At 41.5% G+C, this 14,924-nt stretch overlaps 1 protein-coding gene across 1 annotated transcript in view; it reads right to left on the bottom strand.

The window, feature by feature from the left end:
• Window positions 1–14,924, bottom strand: part of tst (superkiller complex helicase subunit twister) — a 39,653-nt gene that overhangs the window by 14,916 nt on the left and 9,813 nt on the right. The window contains exons 8-13 of the mRNA XM_088232026.1: window positions 13,897–14,080; window positions 12,424–12,555; window positions 10,480–10,594; window positions 6,858–6,984; window positions 5,806–5,910; window positions 4,871–5,027 (exon numbers count right to left, since the gene is read on the bottom strand). Coding sequence (XP_088088152.1) covers window positions 4,871–5,027; window positions 5,806–5,910; window positions 6,858–6,984; window positions 10,480–10,594; window positions 12,424–12,555; window positions 13,897–14,080 — 820 coding nt within the window. The remainder of the gene's footprint in view (window positions 1–4,870; window positions 5,028–5,805; window positions 5,911–6,857; window positions 6,985–10,479; window positions 10,595–12,423; window positions 12,556–13,896; window positions 14,081–14,924) is intronic.

The following is a 14,924-nucleotide window of genomic DNA, read 5'->3' as shown; positions in this document are numbered from 1 at the left end:
CCGCCATCTGTTGGGCCACTCGCCACTGTTTCCTAAGGCAAGTGGCCTCCTCCGCCTTACTATAATGGACCAAAGGCTGTAAACCGCCAGCTGATCCCAGCAAGAAGTGGTTAGGAGTCAACGGCTCCTCATCTTTCGGGTCCACAGACACATGTGTTAGCGGGCGGCTGTTGACGCTGTATTCCGCCTCAGCTAGCGCCGTTATCAGTGTCTCTTCCCGTGGGGAACGCGCTTTTATAGTAGCGCTTAGCGCTACCTTCACTGATCTTACTAGGCGCTCCCAGGCGCCTCCCATGTGTGGTGAGGAGGCGGGAATGAACTTCCACTCCACCCTTCTGGCGCTTAGTTCACCGAGCATTTTCTCATCTCGGCTTAGCTCCTTTATGGCCGCGTTCATCTCGCGATCGGCCCCGTGGAAATTTGTACCGTTGTCTGTGTACAATACCGCGGGGTGACCACGCCTAGCGGCCATCCTTCTTAGAGCCATTATAGCCGAGTCCGCGGATAGGGAGTATGCCAACTCCATATGCACCGCCCGCGTTGTCATGCACGTGAAGAGCGCACCGTACCTTTTCTCAGTGCGCCGTCCCAGTGTCACGGTCATCGGTCCGAAGAAATCGAGGCCGCAGTGAGTGAACGGCCGCTCCCCGCTAGCCAGCCTGGCCGCCGGCAGCTGTCCCATCAGTGGCGGCTTCGGAATGCATCTCAGCATGCGGCACGCCCGGCAGCTCCTGATGATCCCTCGCAGCGTCGTACGGAGGCGCACGACAAAGTAGCCCGACCTGATATCGCTTATCGTACGCTCCGTCCCTGGATGTCCTGATGCTGCGTGCTGGTAACTTATCATCAGTCTGCAATATTCATCCCCACCGTCCAGTATTGGCGGGGCATTCACGTTCTGGTCATCTATCCTTTGTAGTCTGGTTCCCATACGCAGTATGCCGCTTCCATCAATAAACGGCGTGACAGCGCGTAGCCGTCCTCCGGGCGGTAGGGCCTCTCCCCGTTGTAGGCATTCTATTTCTTTGCCGAAGGCACGCCTCTGTGACAGGCGCACCCATATTTCTTCGGCTTTATTCAATTCTTCGGCCCGGAGTTCGAAGTCACCTCCCGGCTTCTCGGGCTCGTCACGTTGTCTGGGACGGCGGCAACGTCCGACGAACCTCATAACCCAGGCCGTCGTCCGTATAAGTCGTACCCACGATGAAAAGCGGGATACGTCCGGGAGTCCTGTCGTCGTGTGGCAATGGCCCACAAAGTGACGCGGTGGTCTTATCTCCAGCGCGTCTTCAGGAGGCGAGATTGTCCCTTTTTCCTGAGGCCATTCACTCTCCGGCCGGGAGAGGAAATCTGGGCCCCGGAACCACATGCCGTTCGAAGACAGATCGAGTGGCTGTGTATCTCGCGTTCCGATGTCCGCCGGGTTTTGTTTTGTCGGTACCCAGCGCCAACCGTTTATTCCGGCGATTTCATCGATCTCCCCGAGTCGGTTCGCTACGAACGTTGAATACTTCAACGGGTCCGTGCGTATCCAGGATAGAACCGTGCTCGAGTCCGTCCAGAATATAGTTCTTTTAATTTTCATGCGGCTTTCCCGTGCCTCTTCTTCCCTGGATAACTCAACGGCGTATCCCTTTTCCTCATACTCGCTGATTTTAGCCCGGTACGCAACTTCAAGTACCGGGTTCTTTTTTAATTTTCTTTCCAACGAGTAGAGGCGTTTTTCTGCCGCTTCTCGGTTGTAGGGGAGCGATGCGTTGTCTGAACTCCATAGCAGGCCCGTTTCCCACCGGCCTGTGGGAAGCTGCTTTGTGGAGTTATGCATTATATCCAGCGCTCTTTTTTCTGCGGCACATATCCGCGGCGCGGTCGTGATTCCGATCGAATCCACTTTGAAGTTAAATTTCACTAATTCACTTAGCGCGTCATCACGCGACGGTCCTTTAGCACTCACTAGGACCGTTTTCACTATGCCATTAGAAACTGACTTATCTTCGTTATATTTTTCACCCGTAGGTGCACTCGCGTTATTATCGTTATGACTCACGTGTCGGCCAAACGCGACGCGGCCAAGCGGCGTATCACTTATGATGACGCCGTCACTTCGAAACTCCGCCCGGCCGTGCGGCACTATTAACTCGGCGTTATCGAGGCCTATAAGCATCTTAGGTCTCACTGTCACTTCCCGCGCCGAGTTGTCGCAACTTTTAACTTTTTGTGTCGGCAAGTTGAGTGTCTTAACTGTGTAGGCGATCGCTTCATAAGCGCCGGCGTCGCCTTTTATTATCACTTTTACGCGTCGCGATGACGCATCACTCGCGGCGATTCCGGCTATACCCGTAACTTGTATACCGGCCTGTGGACCGCGCGCTCCGATCGCGTCGGCGACCTCTTCTTCCAGGAGTGTGATAGTTGAACCTTCGTCTAGTAACGCGTATGTATTTACTCGACCTTTCGGTCCATTGAGAGTCACAGGTAACACTTTAAGGGCGACCGAGCCCTCCTTCCGCGATACGTGTAACACATTCTCATCCGTCGACTGGGCGCGCGGCGTATGTAGTGTGCGATGGTGCCTTCCTCCGCACTCGTCTATGTTGCACCTTGTTGCCCGACATTTCGACGTTCGGCAGCGTTTCCCCAAGCACAGGAAACACAGTCTTAAATCGCGCACAAATGCCCACTTGTCTTTCACGCCAAGCCCCGAATATTCGCGGCACACGTCGAGCTTGTGTGTTCCGTTGCACTTTGCGCATTTTTCACTTTCACTGTGTACGTTCAGCAGCACGTGTCCTTTAGAGGCGCGATTCCTTTCAGCCCTGACGGGGCCTGTGTTGATATCGAGGCACCCGGCGTTAGGTATCACGCCCGTCACGTCCTTTAGCCAGTCGGCTAATTCACTTAACTTCGCTTTTCTCTTCGTCCCGATGCGCGACGTAATCCACATCCATCGGTGCGTGTAGGGAAGCTTCCCTACCATTTCCCAGAGAAGCTTCGGCGAAGAAAGGTGTTCACCGTCGAATCCTTCGACGGTCGCGACGACGTTCCTCACTGCGACGGCGTAATCCGTCACGGCTTCCGCGGACGCGTTGTCTGGCAGCTTAGGAATCCTCCGCACCCGTTCCAAGACCGTCTCCACGACGAGCTCAGGGTGTCCGAACGCGGATTCCAACATCTTCATGATCTCGGGAACCCTGCCCGGGTCCACGAGTAGGGCCGATACAGTCTGTCTGGCCCGTCCTGTGAGTGATCTCTGCAGCCGTATGATGTTTTCTGCATTGGATAATGCACACATCTCCGTAGACTGGTTGAACTGCGATTTAAAAATCCGCCACTCTAGCGGATCCCCGGAGAACTGCGGCAGGTCTCTCGCACCAGTCTGCCTCGCGATGAATGACGTCATCCTTGGGTCATCACTTCGTGGCTGCGACGTCACTCCAGTCGAATCACCGTCCTTCAGTGCCCTCACGAATGCTGCGGCCATCCTGTCAACTGTGGGGTATGAAGCACTGTTCTGGTTGTCAACCCACTCGCCGGTGAGTCGTCTCGTCTCCGAATCCATGGAGCCGAGTGTCGTCGGGTCCAATGTAGCGTGGTCCGCAGGGCTTGCTACGTTCGGTCGTGGCTCAGCGGCTTCCTCCAAGTACGCAGGCCCGGGTTGGGTCGTTTCCAACGACCCAAGGTGTGCACAGGTAGGCGCCGCCGCCGCGGCGCTCGCTCCGGCGGGCGTCGTGGTCTTCTCTGGGGTTGTAGTAGCGGCCAACATGAGCGGGAGCTGAGATCTCATTTCCTTGAACATCTCAACCATCCCGGCCGTCATGTCCTGCATCAGTCGCTGCTGCATGGCTCGCATCTCTCTTGAGTGGGTGGTAGATTCCGTTGTCGTCTGGGCCGAAGTCGATGAACCGGAGTCGGATTCGGCGCGTCCTTCCTGCATGGCGGCGTTTCTTCCAGACCGAAGAGAAGCAGGCATCAGGTAGATGATCACTCGTGTGACGACAGCAGATCCGGCTCGAAGGACCAACAATGTAGCTAACGCGCTACCGGCGTCGTGTTGTGGTTCCGCTGCAGTCACTAACGCACACGTCCCGATCCACTGGTTGTAAGGCAGCGGAGGCTAGGCGATCTTGTCTAACTCGTCAGGGCCGGAGATGTCCTCAGAAGGGCCTCTTATTTCAGGTTGAAGTTGCCGGTTCGCCGTGGTCAGGAATCCGTAGGGAGAGAAGTCCAAAATCCAAGTCCAGGGTGAAGCGAAGGTGTCAAGCGAAGTGAAGAAGAATCGAGTAGAAAGCCGGGTCGGGGAGAAGCGAGTAGAGATGAGTAAAAGCCAAACGTCAGAGAAGAAGTGTCATTTATTTTCATTTGTACACGTTATATACCGTTCGCGCTACGTGCCCCACCATTCACCCCGCCGAGCGGGTCTAGCCGTCGTATGCCGCGCGGAGAGAGAGAGAGCGATAGAGAAGGCCGCACGCCCGCTCCATCCGTCTCCCTCCCTCCACGTATATAGGCACTACCCCCTCCAGTTCTCACGGCATTCTTGCGGCGGCAACGCAGCGCGAAACGATGCACATTCAAAAATATACTTAAAACTAATTTGTAACTAAATGCCTATTCTAAATGTCTCGGTATGGAAAAGGCCACCCCCGAAAGTGACAAATACTAGTCTTTATTGGAGGGGCAGCTCATTTCTAACACATACCGAGATCCCTAAGTCTAAACATTTTAATATAGCGCAGGGGCGGTCCCTACAAGGGCCGCTTTCCGTTTGACGTCCGTAACAATGATCAACGTCCTGGTTGTGCATTACTGACCTCTCTAACTGGGGAGCGAGAACATGGAATAATAATAGTGTTTATTTGACGTAACTCACCTCTCCTACCCGCACGACCAGCCATCTGAATGTACTCAGCCGGCAGTAATACTCTCATTTCTAACCCGTCGAATTTGGATACCGAATCAAAAACGACTGTTCTTGCCGGCATGTTTACCCCCATCGCAAAAGTTTCCGTGGCAAAAAGAATTTTAACCTGAAATAATAAAATTCTTCTGTCACTCTATAATGAAACTGAATGAAGAATTACAATACAATTAAGGAGTATAATATGGACAAAGATCATCATCATTTCCTTTTCGCACCTAATGGTGCATAGGGAACTGGATTTGCAGTGTATCTGGATCATTTTTGTTACATGAAGGTAAGATGATGAGTTTCACGTTTCAAGTACCAGTCCAGGGACTAGAAATATTTTTAGTGTAAAAACACCCTTTTAAATACATATTTCAGGAATCGAACACGAGACCTCTTACACGGAAAATATACTCAAAACATATACTGAAAAAAATTCAATTAAAAAAAAGCATTGCCAATGGAGCAGAGAAATAAAAATTGGTTGACAAAATCCATTTTTTTAAAATTCATATAAAAAAGAAACATTTGCGTTCTTATTATTAACCCAAATTCCGATTTTTTGGGGTAATTTACAACGAGTTGTAAATAACTCACTATTAGAAAATGGGAATCAAGTTGGGGAATCAAATAATTTTGCTCGAGTGAGGCACAAAAAAATACGCGTGCGCCCAGAGTGCATGCGGCAAACGGCTGAGGCGCCTTTGAGTAAACCAAAAAGCCGACACTCGGTGGCTCGGCCGCGCGCTTGCCTCGCGTTTTTCGGCTGCTCAGTATGTGTGGACCCGCCTATTGACCAAAAGTGGTATACGTTTGTATTTGTTCGAGTTGTCTGTGTGTCAAGTATCTTGTGACCCTATGATTGGTTTGCGATGCGTTTGTAATGTTAATAAGCTTACCAATCCCGTTTGGAACAGCATTTCGACAATTTCTTTGAGGATCGGCAGAATTCCACTGTGGTGAACTCCTATTCCACAAGATAGTAGAGTTGACATTCTCCGGATCTTAAAAATTAAAATTAAAATTAATTTATAATACAGAGTTAAAAAATTACAATTTTGTATAAAATATGTGCAGTTATGTGTATTCAATTTTACTAAAATCAAAACCCAAATAACTGCCTCGATGCTTACCTAGCCAGGCGGGTAATTACTTAATATATTTTGAAACAATGATAAATAAAATACTAAATAATACAAACAAAATTCCAGCCTTAAGACCTTAATTAATTCCTGTGAATATAAAAAATACTATGTATGTTGAAATGTTTCCTAGGTGAAATTGAATTAAATAGATAATATGTACATTAACAAATTACGACAGGGATGGAGAATACCTTAAAGAAGGGAATATGGAAGTCTAGGCATTTACAGGGCTTATGACCTGTCACCGGCTGGTTTAAGTGGCCACTTTACACACTGTGTAATATTCACCATTTTGCCTATGTTTGAACATCAAAATTTCTTAAATTCTTCCATTCGTTGATTTTAGTAAAGTTAAAGAGCTGAAACCTTTATTTATGCGGGAGAGATTCATCTAATTGAATTATTTCACCTACATACTAGGCAACGCCTGAAAATGTTTTTTTTTTAAATTTCTATACATCTTCATGGACCAGGTGGATTAATCAACAATATTTCGAGTTTGTCCAAATTTTTGTAGACAAGGACTGGATTTAACTCCCTGGGGAGCTGTTTATATTAACATATCACAACAGAGATGAAGAACCTGGAATCCTGGTCATAAGCCCTGTAGATGCCTAGACTTCTATATTACCTTCTCTTAAATGTTCTTCATCTCTGTTGTAATATGTTAATATGAACAGCTCCCCAGGGAGTTGAATCCAGTCCTTGTCTACAAAAATTTGGACAAACTCAAAATATTGTTAACAGTAATTAAATAATTAATTCAATTACTTCTTATTGTTGAGGATTTGCGTTAAGTTACTAACCTGAGGAAGCATTCTATCGGGTTCTTTTAACCTTTTAAGGCACATTTGTATAAAGGAATGGATACGACCCTTTTCTCGGGCTGTAGTTAAGTCCACTGATTTGAGGGCTTCGGCAGTGTTGTCACACCTGAAATAAAATTATTTACTCATTGTAAACATCAACGAAACAAAAACAATTACAAATACCAATGGCAGAATACTACCTGTGGACAAGGTTGACCACTATACATTCCAGTGGTGAGCGGTGATTTTTTAAATAAGTAATCTACAAAAAAATATTTGTTAATTTGTACCTGCATGCAAGTACATAATATGTACGTAATACAATATTATGAATAGCTATTTTCTCTGTGGTTCTGTGAAATTTAACTCAAACAACACATGTTATTAACTTATTAACTTAGCGATAAATGAAGCTTCATTCTGCACTATTTTAATAAAACACTTGCAAGCACTGGTCGAATCCTTTGAAAATGAATAATATCAAAAATGGCCACTTCGAACGCCACATGTTGTATGTGATACATTATATGTCAACTGTATCCTATCAAAGAAAATTATTTCTGCGGAAAAGAGAATCTTCAAATAATATTTGTAATCTGCAAACTTGTTTTAGTACTGAAAAAACGCGACTCGGTTAAAGATGTAAAATAAAGTGCAGTTTTTTGTATAGAGAAATAACCTGAGGTTATCGGCTAGTTAGAAAACAGGCTGGGCGCTGAGCGCACTTTATAGATTTTTTTTGCAGGAAGATGTAAACGGTGGTGGTGGTTTATAATAAATATCTAACAATATATTTTTTTAATTTCTATAAACATAGTTATTATAAAATATTATTATAGACAGTAAAATATAATGGTAAGCTGCGCATAATCGCTTACTTGAACGATTCGCCCCCGATACATTCTCGGGTCACAAAATCACTGTCAAAAGGAATAATCATACTGGTGAAGTAGTAAGAAAGAGAGGTCTCGCTCGGGTGGTATTTGCTAAATGAAATTCTACATTTGAGGGTATTAGAAGCAAACTTAGGAATCTCCATTGAAGGAGTGTTATTGAGAAATTCGAGAAAAACTTTGGAAAAATAATTGTGAGATTTCTAACTATGCTTCACTTACTCAATGGAGAATGCTAAGTTTGCGGTGTCAAGTAGTATAATTGAAATCTTTGATTGCTGAGACGGTTTTGAATTACACTATTATCTAAGTAGGTAGGTTTTCATGAATAGTTTATTTTGGCATCGATAAATAATTTTATTTTTTTGGTGGAGATTTCTAAGTTTGGTCTCATTTAGAAGCTCCATTCCAAACTCCGGCTGTAGTCTGGTAAAACGCACGCAAAATGAGGAAATCATACGATTTTGCCATTTTAAAATGAATATTTTTTAAATCCAGCAATATAATGAAATAAAAAAACATAAGTTAGATAAAAACAATAATTTTTAAAGGTATTTTTATTGAAAAATATACTTAAAAGTTCTATGTAACTAAAATATAATTACTTTTAGACCGGCAGATTGCGCCATTTCAAATTTAGACTGAACTTAGGTATCTGGGATCTCAATTAAGACTAAGTATTGAACTAATATTTTTGTAATAATTTAAAGATAATAAGTTGAACATGAAAGCGGCCGAAGCAAAATTTAAATTTTTTGTTTTTGAAAAGAAATACAAGCATTTAAATCACATACATTTTTGCGACATTTTCCTTTATTTCTACGTAAAATTATGCCTTCGGTAATACTTTAAAAAAAATATATTTATTGAAATATTTTAGTTGAAACTTTTTTTTATAGAATGGTAATCTTTTTTTTAAAAATAGATAACTCTGGTTGTAATATTTCATTTACGTTTTTATGACCTTCATTCCTGCTTTTACCGGTACTGATAAGGGCAGGTATGAAGGTCATAAAAAAGTTAATAAGATATACATTCTCCACACTGTTTATATGGGTAACATAATGAGGAGACGAATATGGAGAAAATACGAGTTTTGACAGTATGAACCTACGTAGGGGAAGGTGGGGCATGATGGGGTAGTGGGGCAAGATGGGGCTCTGCGGTAAAAGCCGAAATCTGCCGAGAAGCTCCGAGCGCATTACGCCATTTGATGCTCTCCTTAGACCCCCCACCAATGATGCAATTGCAGCGGGCATGTGTGCACGCTCCGATACGCAGCGATACTAAACGTGTTTTTCGAAAATTTTATGTTATTTTATCGAGTTTTGCTGCTTGTGGCATTAAAGGAAGCAAACCGTGATTTTAACTAGCTGATGGTCGCTTTACAAGCTCAGAGTATTGTAATTTATAGTAAGTTCATCAATTATTTCCAGAGAAATTGTATTTCGTAAACAATAAGTGTTGTTAACAAGCATAGTAAAAGGGGCAAGACAGGGTAGCGGTACCCCATCTTACCTCATTGCTTGAACACAATGTAGTAACAGTTTTTATTTTCTTTGTGTAAGCAGAACATAGTCGGAAACTACGTTTGAAAGATCAAGAGGGGGAGTCGGTCAAAGGAATGCATGAATCGAGATAAAGAAGACATTTTAGAAGGGAGAAAAGGATATAAACTAGCTGCAAGATTTTATTCAATTCCTCAAACTACTTTGGAGCGAAAAGTTATGTTGGCCAGGCAAAATAATAACAGGATAGATAAGGTGAAGGTTCTTTTGGGTCCTGAACATACAGTTTTTAATGAAAATGAAGTAGCCATCGAAACGATCAAGACGTAACTCTTCTTCCATAAATGATGAAGATGATACAGAGTGCCTGTTTTGTAGAGGGTCATACGTTGAGTCAAATAAAGGCTGGATAGCGTGTCAAATGTGCCAGAGCTGGGCACACTGTTCATGCGCTGGAGTAGACGAAAAAAACCAAGACACCATCCTTGTCTGTCCTAGTTGCGAACCGCAGTAGGCGGTACCCCATCTTTCCCCACCAGTGGGGCAAGACGGGATAATTACGACTGTTTTTAATTGATTTATTTCACTAGTTTTTTAATCTTATTTTTAGTTTTTTTGTAACACGTTTGTTAGATTAAAGATCAAAGTTTATAAAAATAAACTTTTTTTGAAGGATTTAAAAAAAAACGCGTTTTATTGACGTATTACCTTAAAGGCCCCATCATGCCCCACCCTCCCCGATATTTGGTAATACTTCGATCCAATATAATATGATTATAATACAATATACGATATAATGATTCTACTTAATTAAATCCACGCTGGGGTTTTCAGTGACTGACACTCTTCACTCTGCCCGGAACAGGACTACCCGGAGGCAGAACGAAAAAGAATGATCGAGTGCAGCCGCCACCCTCAGTCACGGGGGAAAAGACGAAAATGATGTTGCTCGAGTGTCTGCTGACAGAGCGTGTTCTCGAGTGGAGACTGAGGAATACGAGGCCCCAAGGGCGCCACCAATGAGATGGTCGTATTTGCCGGTAGACAGTGGATGAGGTCGGCACGGGACCGGGAGGAGTGGGGGAGACAGGGGGAGGTCTATGTCCCGCAGTGGACCGACATGGGATGATTACGACTGTAAACTTCTCATACAAAATAAATGCACTTCGGCGGATTTATTACCAAAAGCGACTTTTTTTTAAAAAGCAATTTCTTTACCTGTTTCTGGAAAGAACAAAAGCAACCACTGGAAGCAGGTTTTTTTTCTGAAGATGATTGATAAAAGCCACCCACATAGTTTTTTCTTGATTGGGATTGAGGGTATTTCTCGAATCTGTAAAAATACTTGAGTAAGCAAAACAGTTTGGAGATATTTTTATCATAGAATAATTCGGAGAAAAGTTGGCTTCTTCGAAATTTATAAATTCATGGGTGACGTTCGTAATTTGTAACGGGTTTTAAAAAAAAAAAAAATTGTGGTTACCCCCCTTAGTTCTAAATTTGTTGCAACAGAGAAGGAAAACATTTTTGAGAAGGGAATATGGAAGTCTATGCATTTACAGGGCTTATGACCTGTCAATAACTTTAAGTGGTCACTCTACACACTATGTAACATTCACCATTCTGCTCATGTTTAAACATCCACGCTTCCTCAACTCTTCCATCTGTTGGCTTTTGTGAAGAAAAGTCTCGATTCTTAAGTAAAGTGTCGCGGACTCACGGATCAAAGGTCCGTGGTTCGAATCCAACTCCACCCCAACTTCATTCCCATTTTCTAATAGTGAGTTATTTACACCTCGTTGAAAATGGCCCTCAAAATGAAATATTTGTGTAAATTATAAGAACGCAAGTATTTCTTTTTAAAAAAAAATTTTCAAAAAAGGGTCTCGTCCATCCAGGTGGGATATTCAAATGAATCGTAATGTAAGTTCGGACAGTCAATTAGTATTTATATCTATATATATAAAAGGCAATATTCGTATGAGTGTCCTAGATAGACTAAATAACTACTACGAAATGATGAACATTGGGCTGGGCATTTTTATAGTTTTTAATATCTTCAATTTTATAAGTAGAAAAAAAGTTAGGAGCGTAAATGTTTTATTCATCCATCATCAGGGTTGCATTCCATGAGAATATGCTAAAAATTGGAAGGTTGTTATTTTTTAGTATTCCAAAAAAGATTGGATTTGAATGTTTACAAACAACATTTGTTTTTAGTGGATCCCCATCAGGTTCTTTCCTAAAATTCCTTCTAATTTTGACTCGTTTATTTCTTTTCACTGGATTTCGGAGAATTAAAAAATTTTATTAACTCACGATTATTATATTTTAAAAACGTATTTTAATCAGTCTACCACCGTAGCTAAGAAGAGCTTCACAATTGCGCTGCTAGGTATATTTTGACGTTTACAAAAAATAATATGTATATTTGAATATTAATTGTTTTAAGCTTTGTTAATCACTCGTTGACAAATATTTACCAACGAAAAGTTAGACAATCCTTTTTTCAATGTTTATCTGAAAGATCTTTACACGTTTTATGACACAAGCAGGCATTTTGATTTATATTCAAAACGTCACGCCCGGTTGGCTGTCGAAGAACATCTAAATACATGTTGGGTATAATATGTCAATGAATTTGTGTGCCTAATAATGTGTGCCTATGTAAGATTGACAAACTTAAAATGAATCTCTTATTTACTACTTTTCTTCTATACTTTACTGTTTTACAACAATTATACATCTTTTATTCTTTTTTACTGATTACTATTATTGAGATAACAATTAACTATGTTTTCTTTCTATTATATAACTTTGTATTTAGCTCTTAAAGCCCACTGGCTCAAACAAATACGTGCCTGGCGGTGTTGGGTCAAATTAGACCCATTAAGGTCCCCTTTTAGTCATTTTCGTGGGTTTTATAATATTATTTTTTTATAAAAATATGCTGTGAATCATGAAAAGACGTGTGGTAAAGTTTTGTGTACAATTTTACGTGATTTAGTTAAGAAAAATCATGTATAAAAATATTCTCACATAACCGATCATTTACAATGGGTCTAAGCGGACCCACCTCCTTTAGGTATGAGTTAACTTTAATTTTGCACAAATTGGCTAAGGCCGTTAGTTATGATGATAAATATGTGTATGGTTAGTTACTTTTTGGTCCGAATTCTTTTTTGCTAGCTCGGTCTTTTTTAGCTTGCAGTGCACTTTCAAATCCCTTCATTTGAAATACTCCATCTTGGTTTAGGATCAAGAACCTTTCATCTTGTGAGCTCCCACTCGAACCTGAAATAGAAAATAATGCAATGGATTAAGTTATTACAATTAATGTTACATGTTATAAATTTGAATCGTAACACTAGATATGATTTATAACCTGCTAAAAATATCGATTTTGACAGTTGACCGATTAAAAGATATACAGGCAGAGAGGATATAATGCCACATTAATCTGTTTTCGCATACAGCCCTCGCTTCCTGCATATTCATACATCTTGTCACGCACACACAACGATTATTCCGACTTTTGACATGTTCAATATGTATCGTTTTCGGGTGATCCTGTGTAGGTTGGATTAGTTCCGACAATTTGGCTATCATTGCAGGAGCCATCTTCAGGGTAAACTGTGTGCTCTGTAGAACAAAACAAGTGTTCATGTATCAGTAATTTGTACCATGTCGCAGTTGGCAGTAGGAATATTCTGTGTCATTTTTGTAGTTTGTAGTTTGTAGGGAACTATGTTGAGTTTAATGTTGGAGTTTGGGTATTTCAATTGCCTCTTTTATTATTCGTGCATTGACATTTCTAGGTTTATGCAAAATCTTTGGTCCGAAGGAGAAAAGATGTCCTGCGTCCGCTATTGCAGATTTTTTGGGGTGCCCAAGTTTACACACTCTTTTATGTTGATTAATTATTTTCTTTCCTGCGCGCCCTGCTTGTCCAATGTACACTTTATCACATCTTTGGCAGCTCAGTTTATAAACTGTTTTAGTTTACAGGGGGATCTTGTCTTTCGGGTTCAATAAATGGTCCTTTATTTTTCCCAGTCCCAAATGTTGTTAAAGTGTTTCTTGAACACTTTGGCTATACTGTCAGTAACATTCCGTACATATGGTACATACGCAGTACCTTTTGTAACATCTTTTTCATTAATCTTCTTCGTACTTTGTAGATGCCTCCTGCAATGGTAGCTGAAACTGATCACCCGAAAAAAATATACATTTTGACAACAGTGACCGTGAAAATCTACGCACTTATTTAACATGTCCACATTCAAGTATTTGTTGAACTCGGTCTTCTTCGTTTTGTGCATCCATCAACAATCACATGGTAAATATTTCAGTCATTCTTTCGCTGTTAATTTACCCTAAATGTCCAAACCAACACAGCACTCCTTTCTCGATTTTGTTGATAATGCTCGTCTCAGCCGTATATAAAGCACAGATCTTGACATTTGTGCGCCTATCGTACATAGTTTTACGACACGTTCGCCTGAAAGATTGCATTTTGACAGCATTCAACGTACTTTCATCCTTGTTTTTTCAATTCCACGCTTCGCTCCCATACAAAAGGGTTGATACTCGGTTGTGCATATATTAAATTGTTATAAAGGAATTAATTTTCACCTGTGTACAGGTAGTGGCATAGAGGGACTGGTCTCTTCAGTGTGGAAACGACATAAACCTTCCTTCTTTTGGTTTTACCGACCCAATCCGCAAACTCCAGGGTATTAGGGACAGTGGCACTCAGCATCACTATACTCACGTGGGGAGGTAGCAGGATTAATACTTCTTCCCATACATAACCTCTCTGTGAAAAGAAATGAATTGATTATTTTCTTTTTCTTTGATAAATCCAAAAACTATACACATCTATCAAGTAAAAAGACATAATTTCTAACAGAGCTAATGAATTGGCATTCACTTCATTATAAATGACTATAAAAATAAAACTTTGTTATTAATGTTATACGATTCTCATTTCATATAGATTTCAATAGAAATTCACAAAAATTTTAAGTCTCAAAACAATTAAATTAATAATCACATATTTAATCACCCTTCGCCTTTATTGACAATGTTCCCTTTGCAATGTGATACTGGACCTTCCTCAATTCACTTGCCACCCCCATAGGCATGGATCTGCGTCTATTAACACCTTCTTAGTCAAGTGGATGTCTTTCCACATACCAAATCTTAGTTTTAATTATTGTAACATCTACTTATGTGCTACATTTTAATAACTAAATTCCAATTAACATTCTTTCCCTCATTGATCATGTTTCCGTATCTGTACTTCAGACAACTATCCGTTTACATGATAATATCTTAGATAAACGGAATAACCATTCGGCTTTAGTTTCCATCACTGATTTGTTTGTTTTTTTGTATAGATTCTATGATGACACTGTGGACAATATTCTGCATGTACTATATTAGTTTTATATCACCCGTCGATGGGAGGAGTGCTCTCCCGAAACTTTAGCAGTGTTCTTGTAAAATATTAAAATTGTATAACACTAATAACAATGTTTTATTTTTATAATAATTCAGAGCTAACAAAATTTAAAAAACACATTTTGAAATCATGTTTTTTCACCCTTTAACTATTTAAATGGAAGACTAATTCAACAAATTTTGGAATGCGTTTAGCA

Source organism: Micrasema longulum, unplaced genomic scaffold, assembly GCF_059751315.1.
Source record: "Micrasema longulum isolate JH-2025_06_02 unplaced genomic scaffold, ASM5975131v1 h1tg000072l, whole genome shotgun sequence".
Classification (NCBI taxonomy): Eukaryota; Metazoa; Arthropoda; class Insecta; order Trichoptera; family Brachycentridae; genus Micrasema; species Micrasema longulum.
The sequence above is the reverse complement of the archived record's forward strand: the minus strand, read 5'-3'. Positions and strand labels throughout refer to the sequence as shown.